Consider the following 13,558-nt stretch of genomic DNA (forward strand, 5'->3'; position numbering starts at 1 on the left):
TCGCAATCTGGTAGCGGTAAAGGATCTGGTTCCGCAAGACGTAGAAAGTCTGAATACCAGATTCTGCTTGGCCAATTTGGAATGATGAGGAGTAATTAACAATGGAACTCCTGAAATCGCTGGAGGACTCGTGGTAGTAATATTGGAGGCGGAAAAGCATACGCGTCCAGATTGTCCCAGCTGATGGCCAAGGCGTCGAGATCCAGTGCGTTGGAATCCGGTACCCGCGACACGTACGGTCTTAGCTGATGATTGAACCGAGTCGCGAACAGATCTACATTCGGGGTCCACAGTCTTTGACAAACCCACCGGAACACTTCCGGATTGAGCATCCATTCAGTGCTTTGAGGAGCGGACGGTCTGGACAATGTGTTGGCCAGAACATTTGACACTCGTGGGATGTGTCGTGCTCTGAGATGTAGCGGAATGGCATCTGTCATCTTGAACAAACGATTGATGTAAGCCACCGCTGTCACATTGTCGGCTGCTACCATTAGTGTTGCATTTATCAAGAGATGATGCCAATGACGTATCGCATTGAACACTGCCAGAAGCTCTAGCACATTGATGTGAAAACTTGATTCCTTGGCAGACCACAGCCCTGACGCTGTCTGACTGTTGAGATGTGCTCCCCAACCTTCTCTTGAAGCGTCCACAAACAGATGGTGAGTCACTTGGAATGGCATCAAAGAGACTCCTCCTAAGACGTTCAACAGAGTCAACCACCATTGTAGACTGTGTCGAAGATTGTCGGGTAGAGTAATCAACAGACTGGGGTTGTTCAATACTATGTACGGATTCAGGAAGACTTGTAAACCTCGTAACTGTAGGCGACCCCGTAAGGTCAAGTCCTGGGCTGAAGTCAACAGGCCCAGAAGGCTTTGCCACATATGGAATGTCACAGGTTCGACTGGAACTTTGGATACCGCTAAATGAATCTTGTTCCATCGGTCTGCAGGAACCTGAAGGTGTCCCAGATCGGTACGTATCTGAATCCAATGAATTGGAGATTTTGTGTTGGTAGCAGTAGAGACCTTCTCTGGTCGACAATCCATCCGAGACGGTTCAAGAACTGAAGTACGTAGCTGACTTGGCCCGCTAACTTCGTCTTGTTCTGGCACTTCAAAAGATAGTCGTCCAGGCATGGGTAAAATGATATACCCTGCTGATGAAAACCCGCGCCATTGAGGCTGTTATTCTTGTGAACAGCCAATGAAACTACCAAAATGCCAAACGGCAAAACCATCCATCTGAACTGCTAGAAGCGAAGGAAAAAGAAGGAAGTTAAAGTCATGTGATCGGAACAGGAAAGGTACACAGTGGAAGAATTTTAAGCCATCCCATCGGCTGTTGGGATGTTCGGACCAGTCTACTAATCATAGGGAATATGCACTAATTATGAGGACAGGTGATGTTGAAAAGAAATTCAACATCTACAAACAACAGATCATATCATCATGTGTGAACATTAAAACGTCACTATCTACAAACAACAGATCATATCATCATGTGTGAACATTAAAACTTCAACAACTACAAACAACAGATCATGTTATCATGTGTGAACATTAAAACTTAATACCTACAAACAACAGATCATGTTATCATGTGTGAACATTAAAACTTCAACACCTACAAACAACAGATCATGTTATCATGTGTGAACATTAAAACTTCAACACCTACAAACAACAGATAATGTTATCATGTGTGAACATTAAAACGTCACCATCTACAAACAACAGATCATATCATCATGTGTGAACATTAAAACTTTATCATCAACAGATCATATTATTATATATGAAAATTAAAACTTCAACACCTTCAAATATTATATAAAATAATTAAATGAAATGAAAACTAACAGACATAAAATTATTTTTCCTGTATTAAATAAGGATTATTAAAACGGACAATGAATTTATTTTCAAATCCCACGAAAGGTCTTGTTTTGATAGTTTGATGGACAGATGCTTAGTTATTTGATTTGATGGATAAATGAATAAATAAATGAATTATCACAAGTCTACTGGATTCTACAGAAACAATATATTATATATTATAACCAGCTGATATATTATATATATTAATATTGTGATTGGATGGATGGATGGAAGATGGATGGAAGGATGGATGGATGGATGGATGAATATATGAATGAATGGATGGGTGGTTGGATGGGGTGTATCAATAGATGAATATTTTAAATTCTGCACAATTTTTGAAATAACAATCTAATATTGACATTCACTATCTATGACTACCATAACAGTCTAATATTTATTTTCATTAATATTATTATGAATAAAATGAACGAAGAAGACACCTTGTTAGTTTCATATGTCAGGTAGTTTCTGCTGTAGGCAAAACACTCGGTCACTGGTAGACCGGAAAACGTGCTAACCGGGAACGCAGCGTTATCCACGATACCACGTAGATTGTCCATCGACAATATTTCACCCGCAGAGTCGGGTTGTAGTTGGTGTTTCAGTGTGATATACGAGGCCTACAATGAAAACTACAACAGATCAAAACTGGAATCTTTGCATTTTATTATGGTTGTGTTTCAAGTATTTGTTTGCTGAAGCCATTCATAAATTATTAGTTTTATTTCAAGTAAACTGCATCATTTATGCTTAACTTAACACTTTGATATTGCCATTCATCTAAATTATTCATAATAGGTTAAATAGTTGCCTTTAGGGACAGTTTACAATTATCAATAGCTTTCTTTCATTTTTAAGATAAATGGTATCAAATGGCCACTCATTTAGTATCCTCTATATCTATATTTTGTTTGATTAACTCAAACTTGGCAACAAATTTCTGAACAAATTTGACAAATTATTATTATGTTTTTTAGGTATATATTAAACCCTGAAAGAGTGCAGCTTTAGGCTCAGTTTGTTTTTGTTTTTTGTTTTTTAATTGTTTGTTATTGTTTACAAGCTTTATTGCCAGCCCTTGTTTACAATCAGAACAACACATGCCAAGGGTAAAACATAAAAATAATAAAACAACATAATATAATACTTTAGGGTACTGGCTTGCAAACCCCACCTCACCCCACCCCCTCTCCCTCTCCCTCTCTCTCTCTCTCTCTCTCTCTCTCTCTCTCTCTCTCTCTCTCTCTCTCTCTCTCTCTCTCTCTCTCTCTCTCTCTCTCTCTCTCACTATATATCTAATCAATGTAGCTATCCATTTATCCCCTCTCCCTCTCTCTCTCTCTCTCTCTCTCTCTCTCTCTCTCTCTCTCTCTCTCACTATATATCTAATCAATGTAGCTATCCATTTATCTTTCTCTCACGCAAAAAAGCCAACACACTTTTATCCTTTTCCATTCTATGAACGATGTACATAAATATTTAAAATACGCACATGATATATATATATATATATATATATATATATATATATATACACATACACACATACATACATATATATATATGTATTTATCTACATTATTAATGCATGGACCGCTGGGAACAAGACGATGCACAAGGAAAGTTACAAACATTAGGTCTGTTCAAAGAGAGAATAATACACTGACCACTTGATGAAGAATTTATTAAGATTGTTCTTACTAAGATAAATACATTTTTCTACTTTATATCTTTGTTTAGCTTCGTTTTGGAAGTGTATAATATTTAACTGGACCCTTTGCACTTTACATTTATATATAAAATATTTAGCTAATAATAGTAGCAGGTCAAAAACATTATCTGTTTTAATTTTATCTTTACATCCAAATATCACTAGCTCAAGACAAGGCTTTAAATTAAATATATGCTTACATGAGTTTGATAACCAATTTAAATAATCATTCCAAAAGTTCTGAACAATTTTACATTCCCAAAATAAATGCACTATAGATTCTTTTCCTTCATGACAAAACATACACGTTTCACTGTCAATTAATTTTAATTTATATGCGAAACTATTAGTAATTAATATTCTATGAAGTATTCTATATTGGAACCATCTAAGTTTTATTTCTTGCATGGTTACAAATGGTTTTAAATAAATAGTGTGCCAATTAAGGTCTGAAATAAAACAATTTTGCCATTTTGATATTGCAGAATTTGGCTTTTCAGAAGTTACAAGTGTGTAATAATATAGTTTCAAGCCATTTCTGATAGATCAAAGTTTTCGTTGAACAGGAGAATCATCTAAAGGAATATTTGTTTCTATTATATTCAGTTTCGTCTTCCTAAGGTAAGCCTTAAGTGAGTTAATAACTCCTTGATACTCTAAAAAAAGATGCATTTAATTTGTATAAATTATTAAATGTGGTTAAAGTTAAAAAGTTGCCGTACTCATCAACAAGATCACAGATTTGAGATACACCTTTTTCAAGCCATTTCTTTTTAAAGTTGCCGTACTCATCAACAAGATCACAGATTTGAGATACACCTTTCCCAAGCCATTTCTTTTTAAAGTTGCCGTACTCATCAACAAGATCACAGATTTGAGATACACCTTTCCCAAGCCATTTCTTTTTAAAGTTGCCGTACTCATCAACAAGATCACAGATTTGAGATACACCTTTCCCAAGCCATTTCTTTTTAAAGTTGCCGTACTCATCAACAAGATCACAGATTTGAGATGCACCTTTCCCAAGCCATTTCTTTTTAAAGTTGCCGTACTCATCAACAAGATCACAGATTTGAGATGCACCTTTCCCAAGCCATTTCTTTTTAAAGTTGCCGTACTCATCAACAAGATCACAGATTTGAGATGCACCTTTCCCAAGCCATTTCTTTTTAAAGTTGCCGTACTCATCAACAAGATCACAGATTTGAGATGCACCTTTCCCAAGCCATTTCTTTTTAAAGTTGCCGTACTCATCAACAAGATCACAGATTTGAGATGCACCTTTCCCAAGCCATTTCTTTTTAAAGTTGCCGTACTCATCAACAAGATCACAGATTTGAGATACACCTTTCCCAAGCCATTTCTTTTTAAAGTTGCCGTACTCATCAACAAGATCACAGATTTGAGATACACCTTTCCCAAGCCATTTCTTTTTTAAAAAAGATTTGCTGTTAATTTTTATATTGAAATTATAAAAAATTGGCTCTGATAAAAAGTGTTCAAAAGATGAAACATTAATTAATAACGAGAAGTCACAGAATGCAATGATACAGTCTTTCCAAAATAGATTTTTTATATGTTTTAAGCACAATTGGGGGAAATCATTACCAAATTTCTGAACAAATTTGACAAATGATTATTATGTTTTTTAGATTTAGTTTAAACCTTGAAAGAGTGCAGCTTTAGGCTCAGATTTAACTACAGTTGGTTCCACTAATCACAGCACAATATTAAAAAAAAATAGTGAGACAATCAAACTATGGTGGATACATTTGCACATAGTTTACCTCAATATGAACTGGAGGTGTAGTGGAATTCAGTTTGATGTAACGGGAATAGTGTATTCCATACTGACTTGTCAGGAATGTGTACAGTTTATCATAGAAGTCACTCTCCGAAAATGGGTCTGGTATCGCTAAAAATAAAAAGAGCATTTTCATGGTTGGTGATTATTCAATTAAGTAAAAAAAGTCTAACTTATTTACTGGAGGGAGAAGAGTACATGAGAGAAAGGTGAAGATGTGTATCATCTCGTTTCATCTTGTATTACGTGTTTGGCATCACAGAACGGTTTTAATAACAACACTGACAACCATTTCCAGGTTTTGATAAAAACAGCTCAACTCCACACCCCTAGCTTGCAGAAACATGCATGTACCAAGTAAATTGTTGCTTATAAGAAAATCAAGTAAACTTCTTGTTATTTGTACTTATACTATGAAACATTAGAAACGTTTTAATTTGATATTTGAAATATATATTTACCTTGAGAATGTCTCCAGTCTTTAAAAGCCTTGAACCAGCTGATAATGGATCCGTTCTGAACATAAACACTGCCTGCTGCATGCTGGTATACATAGTCCATAGACATAGAATAGTCATAGTAACTCAAGTTTCCTGCACAAAACATAGACACAAAACACATATTCACATAACTATTCAGTTATTAGAATGCATTCATAATTATGAGATTTCTGTAGAAAAGGAAAACAAAAGAACACTCTCCAATTAGTAAAACAAACCTATTGTTTTGTGATACCAGTTAGATAAAAAGTATGCAAAAACATTAAATTAATATTAAACAGCTTAATACGAAATTATCATCAAGAACACAAACAGCTCAATTTGTCTCATTATGGGTTTTTCAAACATTAGGCTATGTATTAATTAAAGTAGAAAAAAAGATGTTTAACTTTCTACCTTGGAATACAGGCCTTACAAGTCCCCACCCCCTACCACAAAAACAAAACAGAGAGAGAAAATAACATGTTTAACTTTCTACCTTGGAATACAAGCCTTACAAGTCCCCACCCCCTACCACAAACACAAAACAGAGAGGAGAAAATAACATGTTTACTGTCTACATTGGAATACAAGCCTTACAAGTCCCCACCCCCTACCACAAAAACAAAACAGAGAGAAGAAAATAACATGTTTACTGTCTACCTTGGAATACAAGCCTTACAAGTCCCCACCCCCTACCACAAAAACAAAACAGAGAGAAGAAAATAACATGTTTACTGTCTACCTTGGAATACAAGCCTTACAAGTCCCCACCCCCTACCACAAAAACAAAACAGAGAGGAGAAAATAACATGTTTACTGTCTACCTTGGAATACAAGCCTTACAAGTCCCCACCCCTACCACAAAAACAAAACAGAGAGGAGAAAATAACATGTTTACTGTCTACCTTGGAATACAAGCCTTACAAGTCCCCACCCCCTACCACAAAAACAAAACAGAGAGAAGAAAATAACATGTTTACTTTCTACCTTGGAATACAAGCCTTACAAGTCCCCACCCCCTACCACAAAAACAAAACAGAGAGGGAAAATAACATGTTTACTGTCTACCTTGGAATACAAGCCTTACAAGTCCCCACCCCCTACCACAAAAACAAAACAGAGAGGAGAAAATAACATGTTTACTGTCTACCTTGGAATACAAGCCTTACAAGTCCCCACCCCCTACCACAAACACAAAACAGAGAGGAGAAAATAACATGTTTAACTTTCTACCTTGGAATACAAGCCTTACAAGTCCCCACCCCCTACCACAAAAACAAAACAGAGAGGAGAAAATAACATGTTTAACTTTCTACCTTGGAATACAAGCCTTACAAGTCCCCACCCCCTACCACAAACACAAAGCAGAGAGGAGAAAATAACATGTTTAACTTTCTACCTTGGAATACAAGCCTTACAAGTCCCCACCCCCTACCACAAAAACAAAACAGAGAGGAGAAAATAACATGTTTACTGTCTACCTTGGAATACAAGCCTTACAAGTCCCCACCCCCTACCACAAAAACAAAACAGAGAGGAGAAAATAACATGTTTAACTTTCTACCTTGGAATACAAGCCTTACAAGTCCCCACCCCCTACCACAAAATCAAAACAGAGAGGAGAAAATAACATGTTTACTGTCTACCTTGGAATACAAGCCTTACAAGTCCCCACCCCCTACCACAAAAACAAAACAGAGAGGAGAAAATAACATGTTTACTGTCTACCTTGGAATACAAGCCTTACAAGTCCCCACCCCTACCACAAAAACAAAACAGAGAGGAGAAAATAACATGTTTACTGTCTAGAGTTTAAAATATTACCACACTTTACTGCAATGGGTCGGTCAAGGGATGCAACTCCCATTAAAACTCCACATACATTACATGATCTGGCATTCAATTCTATATGTAAGAATTAGGCTGGGGTCAGGTTTATCAGGGTTATTTCATTCACACCCGCTTCTGCATAAGTTATCCACTATCTGCCAAATGTTATTGTATTGCAGACAGGTATAAATGTGTGGAAGTGGGAATGGACAGGTCTGTTTGCACCTACTGCTTCAATACAATCAAGTTTGACAAACAACGGACAACGGGTGCGGAAGAGGGGATGGACAGGTCTGTTTGCACCTACTGCTTCAATACAATCAAGTTTGACAGACAATGGACAATGGGTGCGGAAGAGGGGATGGACAGGTCTGTTTGCACCTACTGCTTCAATACAATCAAGTTTGACAGACAACGGACAATGGGTGCAGAAGAGGGGATGGACAGGTCTGTTTGCACCTACTGCTTCAATACAATCAAGTTTGACAGACAATGGACAATGGGTGCGGAAGAGGGGATGGACAGGTCTGTTTGCACCTACTGCTTCAATACAATCAAGTTTGACAGACAATGGACAATGGGTGCAGAAGAGGGGATGGACAGGTCTGTTTGCACCTACTGCTTCAATACAATCAAGTTTGACAGACAATGGACAATGGGTGCGGAAGAGGGGATGGACAAGTCTGTTTGCACCTACTGCTTCAATACAATCAAGTTTGACAGACAACGGACAATGGGTGCAGAAGAGGGGATGGACAGGTCTGTTTGCACCTACTGCTTCAATACAATCAAGTTTGACAGACAACAGACACCGGGTGCGGAAGAGGGGATGGACAGGTCTGTTTGCACCTACTGCTTCAATACAATCAAGTTTGACAGACAACAGACACCGGGTGCGGAAGAGGGGATGGACAGGTCTGTTTGCACCTACTGCTTCAATACAATCAAGTTTGACAGACAACAGACACCGGGTGCGGAAGAGGGGATGGACAGGTCTGTTTGCACCTACTGCTTCAATACAATCAAGTTTGACAGACAACAGACAATGGGTGCGGAAGAGGGGATGGACAGGTCTGTTTGCACCTACTGCTTCAATACAATCAAGTTTGACAGACAATGGACAATGGGTGCGGAAGAGGGGATGGACAGGTCTGTTTGCACCTACTGCTTCAATACAATCAAGTTTGACAGACAACAGACACCGGGTGCGGAAGAGGGGATGGACAGGTCTGTTTGCACCTACTGCTTCAATACAATCAAGTTTGACAGACAACAGACACCGGGTGCGGAAGAGGAGATGGACAGGTCTGTTTGCACCTACTGCTTCAATACAATCAAGTTTGACAGACAATGGGTGCAGAAGAGGGGATGGACAGGTCTGTTTGCACCTACTGCTTCAATACAATCAAGTTTGACAGACAACAGACACACCGGGTGCGGAAGAGGGGATGGACAGGTCTGTTTGCACCTACTGCTTCAATACAATCAAGTTTGACAAACAACGGACAACGGGTGCGGAAGAGGGGATGGACAGGTCTGTTTGCACCTACTGCTTCAATACAATCAAGTTTGACAGACAATGGGTGCAGAAGAGGGGATGGACAGGTCTGTTTGAACCTACTGCTTCAATACAATCAAGTTTGACAGACAACAGACACCAGGTGCGGAAGAGGGGATGGACAGGTCTGTTTGCACCTACTGCTTCAATACAATCAAGTTTGACAGACAATGGGTGCAGAAGAGGGGATGGACAGGTCTGTTTGCACCTACTGTTTGAATACAATCAAGTTTGACAGACAACAGACACCGGGTGCGGAAGAGGGGATGGACAGGTCTGTTTGCACCTACTGCTTCAATACAATCACGTTTGACAGACAATGGGTGCGGAAGAGGGGATGGACAGGTCTGTTTGCACCTACTGCTTCAATACAATCACGTTTGACAGACAATGGGTGCAGAAGAGGGGATGGACAGGTCTGTTTGCACTTACTGCTTCAATACAATCAAATTTGACAGACAACGGACAACGGGTGCGAATGCAAAAATAATGAGATAAATCTCATCATAGCCTTAACCTTTATGATTATAAGAAAACAAATTAAAGAAAAAAGGCTCTCTTTTTATTTAACTAAATGAACATGCTGCCTACTGGCTGCAATAGATGCGTGGTCCCACAAGTACCAACAGAAAGATATGAGTGAAAAGTAGTTCGAGAGTCACCATAATAGTAACAGATTCTAATTTTCACAAAGTGATGCTAAAGTTACTACATCTGGGGCACTATAAAATTATCTGGCAATTACAGATTTAATAGCGTTAATTACAAATTTCTTACAACTACTTGCTTCAATTAAAACATTTGGTAAATCTATTCATCCTGGTGTTTGTAATAACTCAAAATCAGTCTGATAATTGCGAGAATAACAGTTACACTTATCTGGTGCTGACATATATCTAGTTTTACACAACCTACTTTTCATTCTCACACTTTACTTAGGCAAACAGACTATACCATTTATGCACCTAACATAAAGGAAATGGGTTACCTGCAGTTTGTTTTGGCATACTCTACAAATAGGAAAGAAGGAAAAGTTTTATTTAACGACACACTCAACACATTTTAATTACGGTTATATGGCGTTAAACATATGGTTAAGGACTACACAGATATATATATACAGGAAACCCACTGTTGCCACTTCATGGGCTACTCTTTTCGATTACCAGCAAGGGATCTTTTATATGCACATCCCACAGACAGGATAGTATATACCATGGCCTTTGTTACACCAGTCGTGGTTCACTGGCTGGAACGAGAAACAGCCCAATGGGGTCACTGACGGGAATCGATCCTAAACCGACCGCGCATCAAGCGAGCACTTTACCACTGAGCTACGTCCCGCCCCACTCTACAAATAGCTGATGCAAACTAAATATATTCTCAAGGGCCTGGAAATTAATTTTATGCAAAATGGTATGCACCTTGGTAACCAGGTCAGTGATGTTAACTTTAAAAAATATAAAACCCCACATGTCATTAATGTGTGTGCCACATACCACAGTAAATACTGACTTCATCGCCCTCGGTAGGAAAGTAGTTTTCCTTAGCCTTGGCAAAGTGGTAAGCATACGAGTCACTAGGAATGTAGTTTGTCAGATCAAAGTCTTGTTTAAGTAAAATAAACCTCCAGAGAAACACACCCAAAGCTGTCATGGTCATCAACATCACAATGATCTGTAAGAACAAGTAGTGATTATGGAATCAAACGAAGAAAACTGCTAAGTGTTTTTTTCCTTTCATTAATACTTAAACTGATGTATTACCGTATCACCATCACACAACCCCCCCCCCCCTTAACCAATGGACTGGTCCAGGACATGCATCCAAATCTAAACACGTTTAATATGTCCTCATCCATTCAATGTTTAGGCATGCCCATCCTGGGCATAACATCTAAGTTCACCAGTGGCTAGATCTAGGACATACCTCCTATCTCTTGTCACTTGTTGAATCCTAAAAGCCTGATTACCGTAACAGGGAGTTTCATAAGAAAGGGTCCGTAGTATTTCTCCATGAACTTTGGCAGGAAAGCCGTCTTGCTACACTTGTTGAATCCTAAAGGAGCCTGATTACCTTAATGGGGAGTTTCATAAGAAAGGGTCCGTAGTATTTCTCCATGAACTCTGGCAGGAAAGCCGTCTTGCTACACTTGTTGAATCCTAAAAGCCTGATTACCTTAATGGGGAGTTTCATAAGAAAGGGTCTGTAGTATTTCTCCATGAACTCTGGCAGGAAAGCCGTCTTGCTACACTTGTTGAATCCTAAAAGCCTGATTACCTTAACGGGGAGTTTCATAAGAAAGGGTCTGTAGTATTTCTCCATGAACTCTGGCAGGAAAGCCGTCTTGCTACACTTGTTGAATCCTAAAGGAGCCTGATTACCTTAATGGGGAGTTTCATAAGAAAGGGTCCGTAGTATTTCTCCATGAACTCTGGCAGGAAAGCCGTCTTGCTACACTTGTTGAATTCTAAAAGAGCCTGATTACCTTAACGGGGAGTTTCATAAGAAAGGGTCCGTAGTATTTCTCCATGAACTCTGGCAGGAAAGCCGTCTTGCTACACTTGTTAGGCTCATAGTCCTTGTGGCGGTAACAGCAAATACAAGCATCCCTTGACGACTCTCTCCTCTTTTCATCCAAGGTCAGACAGGCGACGAAAAACGTTGACTGAAGAACATATAGAGCCAGTATTCCCAGAGACGCATAGATGCAGAAGGCACTCAGGGCGGGAATCACCTGGATGGAGTACAAATAAAACATGCAGAATTGTAAGAATGCTTCAAATAACATGATACAAAAGAAAGGAATGTTTGTTTAACAACACCTCAGCACATTTTAAACTATAGCAATTTAGTATCTAATAAAAAGTTATTCCAGGTGCGTGTGCAGAAGGGGATTTTGGGGTCAAAATCTGCCACCCTGCTCAAAGAAAGAGAAGGACCCGAAATCCCCTACATATTTTGCTCATCATAGTCTAGGCATAATTTCATGCACATGCGCCTGTATTTGTAAACTTGATCTAGAGTAAGAGAAGAAATGCTACCACCAGACAGGTTACTCCTACCAAGTGGCAGTAAACTACCACCACACAGGTTACTCCTACCAAGTGGCAGTAAACTACCACCACACAGCTTACTCCTACCAAGTGGCAGTAAACTACCACCACAGGTTACTCCTACCAAGCGGCAGTAAACTACCACCACACAGGTTACTCCTACCAAGCGGCAGTAAACTACCACCACACAGGTTACTCCTACCAAGCGGCAGTAAACTACCACCACACAGGTTACTCCTACCAAGCGGCAGTAAACTACCACCACACAGCTTACTCCTACCAAGTGGCAGTAAACTACCACCACACAGCTTACTCTTACCAAGTGGCAGTAAACTACCACCACACAGCTTACTCCTACCAAGTGGCAGTAAACTACCACCACACAGCTTACTCCTACCAAGTGGCAGTAAACTACCACCACACAGGTTACTCCTACCAAGTGGCAGTAAACTACCACCACACAGGTTACTCCTACCAAGTGGCAGTAAACTACCACCACACAGGTTACTCCTATCAAGCAGCAGTAAACTACCACCACACATCTTATTCCTATTAAGTGGCAGTAAACTACCACCACACAGGTTACTCCTATCAAGTGGCAGTAAACTACCACCACACAGGTTACTCCTACCAAATGGCAGTAAACTACCAGCACACAGGTTACTCCTACCAAGTGGTAGTAAACTACCACCACACATCTTACTCCTATCAAGCGGCAGTAAACAACCACCACACAGGTTACACCTACCAAGTGGCAGTAAACTACCACCACACAGGTTAATCCTACCAAGTGGCAGTAAACTACCACCACCACACAGGTTACTCCTATCAAACGGCAGTAAAGGATCTTTTATATGCACTTTCCCATAAGCATTACAAGTATTATATTACAAAGATTTATGCATAGAAGTTTTTTTGTAATATATTAATTTGATCAATCGAAGAATGATATCAGTGGGGGGGGAGGAGGGGGGGGGGTTGTGACAGAAAGAAAGAGAATATAAAGAGAAAGAAAACCAAAATGATGTTATTTTGCTAATACGAGCAGTATTTTAATGTCATACTTACAGTGGATGCCGCAATCCCGAATGAGACGATGTCTGTGATGGAGGTGACAGTGATAGTATTAATGTCATACTTACCATAGATGTACCGATCCCGAATGCGACGATGTCTGTGATGGAGGTGACTGTGTCATACTTACAGTGGATGCACAGATCCCGAATGC

The 13,558-nt window shown here is 39.4% G+C and overlaps 1 protein-coding gene across 2 annotated transcripts in view; it reads right to left on the reverse strand.

The window, feature by feature from the left end:
• The window catches only part of LOC121375779 (protein patched homolog 1-like), a 48,645-nt gene that overhangs the window by 16,390 nt on the left and 18,697 nt on the right, over positions 1 to 13,558 (reverse strand). For both annotated transcript variants that reach the window (XM_041503410.1, XM_041503409.1), the window contains exons 11-15: positions 11,763 to 12,011; positions 10,774 to 10,951; positions 5,866 to 5,997; positions 5,388 to 5,515; positions 2,330 to 2,509 (exon numbers count right to left, since the gene is read on the reverse strand). In XM_041503410.1, coding sequence (XP_041359344.1) covers positions 2,330 to 2,509; positions 5,388 to 5,515; positions 5,866 to 5,997; positions 10,774 to 10,951; positions 11,763 to 12,011 — 867 coding nt within the window. The remainder of the gene's footprint in view (positions 1 to 2,329; positions 2,510 to 5,387; positions 5,516 to 5,865; positions 5,998 to 10,773; positions 10,952 to 11,762; positions 12,012 to 13,558) is intronic.

This window comes from Gigantopelta aegis, chromosome 6 (assembly GCF_016097555.1).
Source record: "Gigantopelta aegis isolate Gae_Host chromosome 6, Gae_host_genome, whole genome shotgun sequence".
Lineage (NCBI taxonomy): Eukaryota > Metazoa > Mollusca > Gastropoda > Neomphalida > Peltospiridae > Gigantopelta > Gigantopelta aegis.